Here is a 12,745-nt window from a genome sequence, read left to right on the forward strand (position 1 = left end):
ACCGCGGGCTCGGATCCAACCCAGTAGACCGACGCCACGACAGCACCGCTACCGGGACTTCCTCTCCGCGGCCACTTAATCGTTGTAAGGGTCGATCTCGACCGCAGGGCACCGGTATGACCTACGAAGCCGACTCCGAACCCCTGGACCACCTCTTGTACTGCATCTGGACTAGCCATTCTCCGAGTCCACGCGCCACCTCCTCTGTAGCTCCCAGACGATGTGGGTAATAGCCGTTGAAACGGCGTTCCAGCCAAGCTCATCCCTACACATCCTCTGGACCAAGTTGTCCGGAGTTGTGTTCTCCCCGCATGTGGCAAGCATGCGGTCACGCATTGTGCGAAAACGCGGGCACACGAACAAAACGTGTTCCACCGTTTCCTCTAAACCATTGCACACTGGGCATTCGGGAGAATCCGCATGCCCGAAACGGTGTAGATACTGTCGGAAGCAACCGTGACCTGTAAGGACCTGTGTCAGGTGGAATGTGACTTCCCCATGGCGCCTATTAATCCAACTATCTACCCTCGGTATCAACCTATAGGTCCACCTTTCTTTGGTGGAACTGTCCCACGCGCGCTGCCATTTGACCATAGAGGCCATCCTGACAGTCCTGCGTATGCCTCTTGTGCCGCGCATTTCGAAGCACTCCATGTCCTCACTGATAAGAATGCTGATAGGCACCATACCAGTAATGACGCAGAGAGCGTCGTGTGACACAGTACGGTACGCGCTCGCAACCCTCAGGCACATAAGCCAGTAAGTACTGCCCAGCTTCCGTCGGTAGCATTCAGTACTTAGCGCAGTGTTCCATGGCGGGCCGCCATACCTAAGTATGGACGTAACAACACTAGCCAGAAGCTTGCTCTTACTGGCGTACACCGCAGAGCTATTGGACATCAGTCGGGTCAGTGCCGCAATAGCTGTGGAGGCTCATTTACAGGCATAATCAACGTGGCTACCGAAGGTAAGCTTATCGTCGATCATCACGCCCAAGTGTTTGAAGGAGCGCTTTGACAGCATAGTACACTCACCTACACTGATCTCCGCCTGCTGCTCCGACTTCCATTTGTTAACAACCGTCTCCTCAGTCTTGTGGTAAGTCAGCTCCAGTTTCCTGGACCGCATCCACGCCTCCACAACCTTGATCGAGTGGTCGGTAGTCAACTTCATCCCTCGCTCGTTTCACCGTAGACTTCGAGCGTAATGTCGTCGGCAAATCCACTCCCACTGGGTACTCCAACCTCAACACGTCGTCGTACATGACATTCCATATCACCGGACCCGAGATAAAACCTTACGGGACTCCTTAGGTTATGTGAAAGCACTTCCGACCCACCTATGTACGTGTCATAAACTAGTACTCGATTCTGAAAGTAACATCCGAGAATCTTGTACAGGTACCCGGGTATCCTCAGACGCAAGAGCGCATCGGCAATAACAGACCAACTGGCGCTATTAAACGCATTCCTTACATCCAGAGTCTCTACTGCACAGTAGTGAATTCCCCCTTCTCTTATGCTCCAGCGCTTTCTCGGCGGTTTTTGTAACCAACAAGATAGCGTCTACGGTGGACCTCCCCTTCCGGAAGCCGTACTGGTTACTCGAAAGACCATTTTCGCCCTCGGTGAACCTCAAAATTCTATTGAGGATGATCTTTTCGAGCACCTTCCCCGCTGTGTCAATCAAGCATATTGGTCTATATGCCGACGGGTCTCCGGGTGGTTTCCCCGCCTTTGGCAATAGAGGCTCTGCCTCTTCCAAGCTTCTGGGAAAACTCCCTCGTCCAGGCATTTCTGCATAGCAGACCTGAACATCTCGGGAGCCTCTGCAAGCCCTTCAATTTATAACTGTGGAAGTGCTCAAAGAACACTAAGTTGAAGTGAGGCAGGCCAAGTCCCAGTGGGGACGTAGAACCATAAAGAAGAAGAAGAAGAAGAAGAAGAAAAAGACTTTCATGGTGTTTATGGTGTAACAGCCGAAGTTGTCATTAATGTACCGGAAGAACGAATACTGTATAGCTGCCATGTTTGTATCTTGATGGTGCCGCCATCGGCTACTTAATATAATACATCTGGATATTCCAGGATCATAACTTGCAGTATTCCAAGTGTGCATAGTGTGTTTCTTGTATCCAGTCATGAATCTGAGATATGTTGTTATTCTAAAACCGAAAATTTTCTTGCCCCCTTCCATAGAAAGCAACTTTTCTAATCGATGGCGCCCAACTGGCCAGCGTTTGGTGCCGTGCTTGCCATCGAAATAAGTTGTCAAAAAGTTGACACTTTTTGCACGCATCCGCAATGACGACGACGACGACCGGACGGTAACGAACCAATAACCGGACCACATGTTGCACGGACATTTTTCCCAACTGCGCTCCTGGGCTCCAAAACCGAAACTTTTCAAATTATTTATTATTTTCCTTGCACCCGGTCTCCAATCCTCGGTCCTTGGTCCTTGGGTCCTGGTGCGTCTTGACGCTTATACTTGATTTATGGCGGTGGCATTTTTCCCGCTTTAATTCCCACTCGAACATTTGGCATTAGCGCACGGCGCGGTTCTCGTGAAATGTGCCATTCTGGTTGCTTTTTTTTCTCGGTTTGATACCAATTCCGTGCACAAAAGCGTGTTTTACGATCCTAGATATCTGGAATCGGGAGTTCTGGTTCTATGGCATGGTTCAATTTAATTGGAAATTACAACCCAAAGCCAGAGCACGAGCCAACGAACGTCTCGGTTAGTCGTTTTTATTACTTTGCCATTATTACTCAGCTTATTGCCAGGAGTAGCTTTTTCCGGACGCGTTGTTTTATCCTTGTGAGAACTTTTTTTTTCTTTTCTACTGTTTTTCAGCCATTTTGATGGCGAAGGTGTTGTTGCATTTTACACTCGCATCTGGCTTTTTTAATTTAATTTCAAACCAATTTTCTCGGTTTGTTGTTAAGGTGGTTTAATTGCATTTTTCTTTCGTTCTAACTAGCACTGGATAGTGCTATTCAAACACGTTTAGTTTCATGTGTACTGCAAATGAAACAGGGTGTGAAAAATGATTGTTCTAAGAACAAGTATCTTGCAATTCAGGAAATGAATATGTGACAATCCTGAATCCCTCTTTGATATATTTTCCAATATATTTGAATTCTCGTGTTATGCTAGACTGAGTTATTGTCAATAACAATACTAGCATTGGAAGATTTCCCATTCTATCGATTTATGTTGATATCCGATACTCCCACCCGGTACTTTCCGAAGCCCTTTTGGTACAAATTCGAAAACTACTGTCGAAACTTCTTTATAGAAATTGTGGCACAGAATGGAGGCAACACCATCTGCGAGCGAATTTAACAGTAAACTGCATGAAACTCCCATCAATCGTTTTACTGAATTCACAGAGAACAGGACTTTCGTTCTTCTCTAAACCTTGCATATTAGGTGGAGCCTGGGATTCCTTCCTAAACGAACCATATCCATCGACCCACCAGTATCGGCGGGCCCCTTTTGGCGCCTCCCCAGGAGGGCGACCGAGCTCCAGGTATACAAGTAGCTTAAGCGAAATAAGTTCCACACATCCGGAAGTAACTTTGTACAAGCGAAATGACACCCCATGCAACGCACCTGAGTCCCCCTAAAACTCTCAAAAGGTTTCTATAACCCCTCCGGTGCCCTCTTTTCTTATAGCAACGAGATTTTTACCGACACAGAAACTCGACAGAAATTTTAACAAGGAGATATGGTGAGCAATCGCCCAGAAAGGAGATGTTTCAATTCGGCCCTCTGCTTCACTTCTTCGAAAGCGAAGATCCGGTATCCAACCCTAGTAGGAACTCCGGCCGACCGTCGAAGGCAGACAAGAAAGGGGGGTTTGTTCTGGAAACCTGAGCGTTTGTTCGGGACGGCTGATCGACGTTCGAGTGTGAGTGAAGGCAGCGAAGAACTCTAAGCTCTACTGTGCATTATGGTTCTCCGGAAAGTAGCGGGTTGACATCAAGCCCTGATATCCAGCCGTAGATAAGACTAAGTCAAGAATTCTATTCCATTTAGGATCACTGGTGCTTGTCTCCAATCTTGAGAACGTCCTACTCGCACCTTATCTTCCTCGAGCATGGTCCAAGACTCATATCCGATCTTATTCATTTTGTACATGGTACATGTGGTGAGAAGGTGAATCTCTTTTGACCGCATTTTCTTCTGGAGCCCTCAGAAGGTATGGCTCTGAGTCTCCCGGGGGGTTTCAGGGGAGTACTGCGAGATCTCAGGGGGTTTCAAGGGGTTCCAGGATATCTCAGAGGCGTTCCAGGGGGTCTTGGAGGAATACAGGAGATACTATAAGGTCTCACGGTCGTTTCAGGGGCTTCCAGGGGTTTCCGAGTGTTCCAGGGGGGGTTCAAGAGGTCTCAGGAACGCTACAGAGGGACTTAGGGACGTCTCAGGGTATTTTAGAAGGTTTCAGGGCTGTTTCAGGTGGCTCTGTTATGGCTCTATACGTACCCACTGGAACTTGGCCTGCCTTTCTCCAACTTAGTTTTCTTTGAGCACTTCCACAGTTATTAGTTTTAGGACATTTTTTGCCAGTCGTTGCATGGATTAGAACATTGTGAGGCAAGCACAATGATACACTTTGCCAAGGATATCGAGAAAAAAAAATCCCGAGCGGAACGGGAATCGAACCAGCCATCTCCGGATTGGCGATCCATAGCCTTAACCTCTAGGACCTCTTAGGACTCCCTGAAATGCTACTGAGACTGCTTTAAAAGCCCCTGAGATCCCCTGAAATCCCGAGCAGTAGAGAATATCTACAGCATAATATAATATGTTATTTTGGCAAAATAACGGAGAAAGGGAAAGAGTTTTTTTTGTGTTATTAACATAACATATAATGTTATAAACTTGTCTGTCATAAGCGGCAAAATAACAAAAATCATTACAAAAAAATGTTCCTGGAAGACCAGTTGGATAACACATTTTGTTTGTTCCAATAACAAATTAATAATAGTGAATTTGTAAAATATTTCAATAACAAATTTTGAAATTATCAAGTTATTGATAACAAATTTGAATCAAAATGAGTTATAAGATCCTATAAGGTCTAAGGGGGAAGGGGGTTTGTGAAAATGTGACAAGCAATGTGTTAAGTATAGGAAAACCCCGTACGAAGTGGGGAGGGGGCCGAAAATCCCACATTTTAGCGTGACGTACTTAAAGAATGTTCCCTACTGACACGGTTAGAATGTAATGTCAGAAAGAAAAGGAAGAGGAACTGGCGAGAAAACATGATTTTCTCAACAGGTTCTTGCAAAATGCTGTGAACAACGTCAATCTCGAATGGTGTAGTTTTGATTGCAAAACTTGTCATTGATGTGTTATTAATGAGCAAATATTTGCTAAGTCTCAATAATTCATAAATTACTGAACTTGTTCTACAAAAAAACATGTTATTGAAATGTTATTTGAAGAAAATATATTAATAGCATGATCATAACAAATTAAGTTTGTCCAACAAAACATGTTATGGAAAGGTAATGCCTCAATAAGTTAATAATAACAAACCAAGATATAAAAAAAGATTTTGTGATTCCGTTGTTATCATTTTGATATTCTCCTCTGCTCGGGATGCCCCTGAGACCCTATGAAGCACCTCTTAGACCTTCTGAAACACTTCTGGGACTCCCTGAAGCCCTGAGACCCCCTAATTTGACAATGATACATATTGCCTTTTACTGGCATTTTACCAGATTTGCTGGTATGTCTGAAACATACTTGAAAAACTTGTTATTAGAAGGCACGAAATGTTGAGAATTGTCAAATTGTGAGATGAAATGTAAGAAAAAATGGGGTGGGATTCGAACCCACGACTCCGTATTCGCTAGACTGGCGCTTTTACCACTAGGCCACAGAACAGGTAATGATTCTGTGTAACAGAAAACCAAACTGACTTCGAAACCACACCGTGAACATTCCTTTTTCACAAACCCATCTCTCTTTCGACTTAGATGCCTATCCACAACACACTATCGTGTGTGCCCACTAACTACAAGTAAGAACGAACTTGTTTTTATGAATCCGAGACTTACTCTCTGCAACATTTCGTGCCTTCTAATTACAAGTTTGTCCAGTATGTTTCAGACATACCAGCAAATCTGGTGAAAAGACAGTAAAGGGCAATATGTATCATTGTACCCTTGCTTGCGTGCCGACCTCTCGACGCATGCTAATTAGACATTAGCAAAACAAACTGCTTGGTGGCTAGGTATGCAGAGTGCGAGAGTAAGTCTCGGCTTCATAAGAACAATTCGCTCTTACTTGTAGTTAGTGGGCACAAACGCGAGTGTGTTGTGGATTGGCATCTAAGTCAAAAGAGAGATGGGTTTGTGAAAAGTGTTAACGGTGCGGCTTCGGAGTCAGTTTGGCTTTCTATTCCACAGAATCATTACCTGTTCGGGGCTGTCCATAAACCACGTGGTCATGAGGGGGGTTCGGCTAATGACCATTTTGTATGGACAAATAAAACATTTTGTATGGACTAATGACCACGGGGGGAGGGGGGGGGGTTTGAAAAGTCCCAAAAAAATGACCACGTGGTTTATGGACAGCCCCTTCTGTGGGTTAGTTGGTTAAAGCGCTGGCCTGGCGAATACGGAGTCGTGGGTTCAAATCCCACCAGAACATGATTGTTTTCACAAATTTCATCTTTTAATTTGCGAGTTAGCAACATTTCATGCCCTCTAATAAGGCATTTGACATTAATACATTGATACATGCCTCATTTGAAACTAAAACATCTCTGCCAGCAAAAATCTGATTGGCGCTCACTACATGTTGTGCTACTTTTCGCGAAAACAAAAACATCGAATGTAAATAATAACAATGAGCTACCCGCCGGTGAAACGTCTTGTAGAATAGCTTATTACAAGTTTTCCCAGTATGCCTCTAGAACGCCCTTGGGAACCTCTGAAACTCTCCTGAAACTTCCTGGAACTCTCTGAAATCCACTAACGCCCTTGAAACGCCTCTGCGACCACTTGGGACCTCCTGAAACGCCATGAAACGACCCCATGAAATGTCCGTGAGACTCTCTGAAACTCCCTTTACTCTCCCCTATTAACGCCCTCTGGCCACCGTTGTCATAGTTACCGTCATTGTAACATTTTCTTATGCACAGTATTGGTTCTGAATAGCTCTCCCTTTTTTTATGCAGGGCGTGAAAAGGTGCATAAATTAAAAGTGCATACAAATTAAGGTGGCCCACACTTATATGAAAAACAAAAAATTCGAAAAATGCCAAGTCTTACCTCCTGAATCAGTTGTTTTGGACTCTCAGAAGCTACGTTCAAAATTTGAGCGAAATCGGTTGAGCCTAAGGGGGCGCTCAAAACGCTTGAAGTTTGTATGGGAAAACTTGGCCAAATGTATGCAGAAATTTTAAGTTTTCGAATTTTGCCGCTAGGTGGCGCTGTAAGCGTTCAATAATCAAACCCTTTGGTATTGTTGTAGGTGACTATATGCCAAACAACTTTGTCGAAGACCGCAAAGTGATCCAATGTCTGTAAAAAAAGGTTATACCCTAGGTAAAGTGAGGATAAACTTTTTTGTTATTTTTCCAATAATTATTCCAAAGGAATAATATCAATAATGAAATCTCAATACTTTGCCTCACCTTGCCTAGGGTATAACTTTTTTTTTACAGCCGTCGGATCACTTCGTGGTCTTCGACAAAGTTGTTTGGCATATAGTCACCTGCAATAATACCAATAATACAAACTTCAAGCGTTTTGAGCGCCCCCTTAGGATCAACCGATTTCGCTCAAATTTTGAACGTAGCTTCTGGGAGTCCAAAACAACTGATTTAGGAGGTAAGACTTGGCATGTTTAGAAATTTTTGTTTTTCATTAGGGCCACCCTAATACAAATACATAACCTACTTAAAAATAAGTTCATTTAAATGAAGAAAAAATGCCTATGAAACGTAGGATGCAGCGTGTTTGACCATTTCAGCAGGGAGCTCTTTTATGCACACTTTCCACTCCCTCTGTGCAAATGATTCCACACCCTGTGTCGGTTAAAAGATTTGGGCATCTTGATGCCCCGAAAGCAATTCCTTCAACTGTACTTATGCAAACGAAAATCACTTCGGAAGGAAAAGTCGCAGATCTCTCCGAAGAAAAAAAAAACCATTTCAGCAATAACATGAGATGAGAAAAAATGCAAATTTTCCTAGCAGATCATTACATTAGTTTTGCCCGCCTTTGAATCTGCACATCCCACATCCTTCACTCCCGCCCATCTACCCTGCCATTATTGTAAAAGCGTATCATCCCCTTTCTGCGCGTCTTGGTCGAGTGGCTTCTCGTTCTCATTTGCCTATCGCCGCCCTGGCCTAGGCATCCGGATCCATCCAAACCCCGCAAGAACTAACTCTTCAATAAGCCTCATTGAATTAGTTTTCTGACGTTCATTCGCTCGCTTGGAGCCTTCTTTCCGCCCAGTTATACCCGTTTCAACTTTTATGCAAAATAGAGCACTGCTAATCGGCTCCCAGGGATTCGTTCGCATCCGATGAAGACGACGTAGACGGCGACGAAGACGAACGCTCGTGCACCCATGCTCCCTTTTGATGATTTTTGAGCGGCAAACGAACACAGTTTTGTGGCGGCTCAAGGAAATGGAAAATGGGCGCCAAAAAAGAAAATTTTGCAAAGAAAAACGATTGCAACTTGTTTTAATGGGTGCGAGGTTTTTGTAAAACGATTCGCTCAAACGGTCGATGGAATTGTTAAAGTTAGTTGGGTCTCTGTAATGTCGAACGGAAGCACTGACGGAAAACTGAGTTTCAAACAATCACATTTTGAGTCCTGATTTAACTGTGACACAACTCCAGCGCTAGTGACGCTTAGCACGCGCTCGTTGGGGGTGGCGGTGGTGGTGGAGGCAAATTAATCACACAGTCATCTGATTGGAATCGCTCTTAACCGCAGGCATTTATAAGTTTAAAATCTAGCAAATCATTTCAACTAATGGATTACGGCTGTAAAATGGTTTTTGTGGAGTACTCTTTTTCGTTGTGTCCATCCGTCTTCGTGTTGTCGTGGGGAAGCATTGAGATAGATTGATTGATTGACACCACGTCGTCGTCGTCGTCGTCTTGCAGTGCGACGACGATGCAAAAATGTAAATTTGCTCCAAGAAGTCGATAAGTCATGGTTTCTGGTCGACACTTTGCCTAGGTCCCAAACGGGTCGAAATGTAGGATTTGCTATAAAAACGAGTGGTATAATATTATGACAATTTATGCAAATTCTACATACATCGCTCCACGCCTTCTTGTGCCAACCGGATCCGTTGCAAACACCAGCTTTGCAGGGTTGTTGTCCGGCATTCTTGCAACATGCCCTGCCACGCGTCGCTCGAAAACTCCGAGTGCTTGCAGGTCCTCCTCGAGCATGGTCCATGTCTCGTGCCCGTAGAGGATCACTGGTCTTATTAGCGTTTTGTACATAGTGCATTTGGTGCGTGGGTGAATCTTTTTCGACCGCAGTTTCTTCTGGAGCCCGTAGTAGGCCCGACTTTCGCTGATGATGCGCCTCCGAATTTCTCGGCTCACGTTGTTGTCAGCCGTCAGTAAGGATCCGAGGTAGACGAATTCCTCCACCACCTCGAAAGTATCCCCGTCTATCGTAACATTACTACCCAGACGGATCCGGTCGTGTTCGGTTCCGCCTACCAGCATGTACTTTGTTTTTGAGGCATTCACCACCAGTCCGACCTTTGCTGCTTCGCGTTTCAGGCGGGTGTACAGTTCTGCCACCGTTCCAAATGTTCTAGCGATAATGTCCATGTCGTCCGCAAAGCACACAAATTGTCCGGATTTTGTGGAAATCGTTCCCCGGCTGTTGAGCCCGGCTCGTCGCATCACACCTTCCAGCGCGATGTTGAAGAGTAGACATGAGAGTCCGTTACCTTGTCGCAGTCCCCGGCGAGATACGAATGAACTGGATAGTTCACCCGAAACCCTTACGCAGTTTTGCACACCGTCCATCGTTGCTTTAATCAGTCTAGTTAGCTTCCCAGGTAAGCCGTTTTCGTCCATGATTCTCCATAGCTCGGCTCGGTCGATACTGTCGTATGCCGCTTTGAAGTCGATGAATAAGTGATGCGTTGGGACCTGGTATTCACGGCATTTTTGGAGGATTTGCCGTACGGTAAAGATCTGGTCCGTTGTCGACCGGCCGTCGATGAAGCCGGCTTGCCGATGCAGACAGTTGGCCAACTTTTCTGGGCCCATCTTGATGAGTTCAGCTGCGATACCTTGGTTCAGCTGCTTTGTTGGTTTTGAGCTGGTGAATGGCATCCTTAACTTCCCTCAGCGTGGAAGTTGGTTCATTTCCGTCCTCCGCTGCACTGGCGTCGTCGTTTCTTCCGTTGCCGTGGGCTCCCGTGCATACGTTCTCCACGCCGTTCAGGTGCTGATCGAAGTGCTGCTTCCACCTTTCGATCACCTCACGTCCGTCCGGCAAGAGGCCTCCGTCTTTATCCCTGCATATTTCGGCTCGCAGCACGAAGCCGTTGCGGGGTGCGTTGAGCTTCTGGTAGAACTTCCGTGTTTCTTGGGAACGGCACAGCAGTTCCATTTCTTCACAATCCGTTTCTTCCAGGCGGCGCTTTTCCTCCCGAAAGAGGTGGGTCTGCTGTTTCCGCTTCTGTTTGTAACGTTCCATGTTCTGTCGAGTCCCTTGCTGCAGCATTACCACCCTCGCTGCGTTCTTCTCCTCCAAAACCGTTCTGCACTCTTCGTCGAACCATTCGTTCCGTCGATTCCGTTCCACGTACCCGATGGTGCTCTCGGCTGCGTCGTTGATGGCTGCTTTCACTGTACTCCAGCAGTCCTCTAGAGGGGCCTCATCGAGCTCGCCCTCGTCTGGCAACGCGGCCTCGAGATTCTGCGCGTATGCTGAGGCGACAGGCGCACATACATGTGGAGTGGACAAGGAAGCGTATGCGATAATATTCAGTATTAAGAAGTTCTTTCGATTTATGTACTGCCGGAGATTCGTTTTGGTTTTGGATGATCAAGTAGTGACCAAAATCTTCGGGGAACACAAAGTATTATCCGCTCTTAGGATGCTGCATTATGCAACCTACGTGCAATCCTTCGATTACGAAATACGGTTTCGGAAGTCGGCGAGCCATGCCAATGCGGATGCGCTCTCCCGAATCCCACTGAAGCTGACGGATGCAGACAACGTCATCGAAAAGTCGGACTTAGTAGATCTGCTTCAAATCGAAACTTTTCCACTTATTGCTGCGGAGTTGGCACAAGCAACTGCCGATGATTCCTCTGTGAAGAAGCTGATTGAAGGAGTCAAGTACGGTGTTCTCGTTGAAGGTAAAGACCGGTTTGGAATCGACCAATGCGAGTTTGCAAAGTAAAAAGGCTGTATGCTGCGTGGTATACGATTGTTCGTCCCGCCGTGTCTTCAGAAGCGAGTCCTTGAGGAGCTACACTCTACGCTCTTCGGATCAATGCGAACCAAGTCACTGGTGCGAGGCTATTGCTGGTGGAATGGAATGGACAGTACTATTGAAAAGCTGATCGCCAATTGTGTGTTCGGTGAGGCAAAGAGGCGTGAGTATGTAGTTCAATCACTGCTGACAGTACTATCCAGATGTGTCGTGAAATGTTCCACACTTTTGGAGTACCGTCGGTGTTCGTCAGCGATCTCGATGTCTAATTTACGTCCGAACAATTTCAACAATTTCTGCGAATGAATGATATCGTGCATAAGATGGAAACACTCTACCATCCTGCTACAAACGGTCAAGCGGAGAGGTATGTGCAGACGCTGAAACCGAAGCTGAAGTCGCTCAAATGTACGAAGGCACAGCTGAACGTCGAACTCTGGAACATATTGCTAACATACAGGAAAACGATACATCCTGCCGCCGATCAATCAAGTGCGAGAATTCAAGAATGGCGAACGTGTACGTGTTAGGAATTTTCTGTTTACGGACAAATGGATCTTCGGGAAGATTGTGGAGAAAGTTGGAAAACTTCGATACGCTGCCCGCCTGGATGACGGGCGGCGCTTACCTTCCGGATACATCACTGAATAGTGCCAGAACATAGGCCGAACCGAATGGTGGTACCGCTACAGTCCGGCAATAGCTGCTTCTCCATCGACAGTAGCTACTCCTGAACGATACGTGAGGCCATCAACGTCTACATACGCAAGAGGCTACACAACCACGGGGATGATCTACCAGGCTGATCAAAGCTCCAACAGGATTGCATTTGTAACTTTCCTTGGCAATGTTATTTTCATTTGAACGAACTCCAAATGTGGGCATTGTGGCGGCCACCGATGGATTCTAACAACTTTGCCCGTAACAACTGAGCTACAATTATAACCGGTTCAAAAGTTTTTTATCCTGTTTTTTTTGTAATAACATCACAGACTCTATTTCTAACTGGAACCAACAATTCTTAATTATATCTCACGGTATTATTGCAAACCTTCCTTCGCCAGCTTCTGAAGTACTTAGCAACAATATCAACGTCCTCGTCATCTCTGCAGATTCCAGCTAGGCCTAACGCCTCTTCCATGTTCATCTTCAGCCGAAAATTAATTGTTCTGGCTGCGGCAACTGACTCCAAAATCTGCATGATAGGCCGTTAAAATTGATTAATTGTAGTTAACAAATCTTCTGTTTTACACATTTCTTAACTAGAAGACCCTCTTATCGCACC

At 45.7% G+C, this 12,745-nt stretch overlaps 1 protein-coding gene across 1 annotated transcript in view; it reads left to right on the forward strand.

Moving 5' to 3' along the window:
* The window catches only part of LOC115269642 (uncharacterized), a gene marked incomplete at its 3' end in the record, with an annotated part of 69,101 nt that extends 57,718 nt beyond the window's left edge, over positions 1-11,383 (forward strand). The window contains 1 exon segment of the mRNA XM_062843629.1: positions 11,118-11,383. Within this exon segment, the coding sequence (XP_062699613.1) occupies positions 11,118-11,383 (266 nt within the window).
* Between the last annotated feature and the right edge of the window lie 1,362 nt (positions 11,384-12,745).

The sequence above is a fragment of the Aedes albopictus genome, unplaced genomic scaffold (assembly GCF_035046485.1).
Source record: "Aedes albopictus strain Foshan unplaced genomic scaffold, AalbF5 HiC_scaffold_38, whole genome shotgun sequence".
Taxonomy (NCBI): Eukaryota; Metazoa; Arthropoda; class Insecta; order Diptera; family Culicidae; genus Aedes; species Aedes albopictus.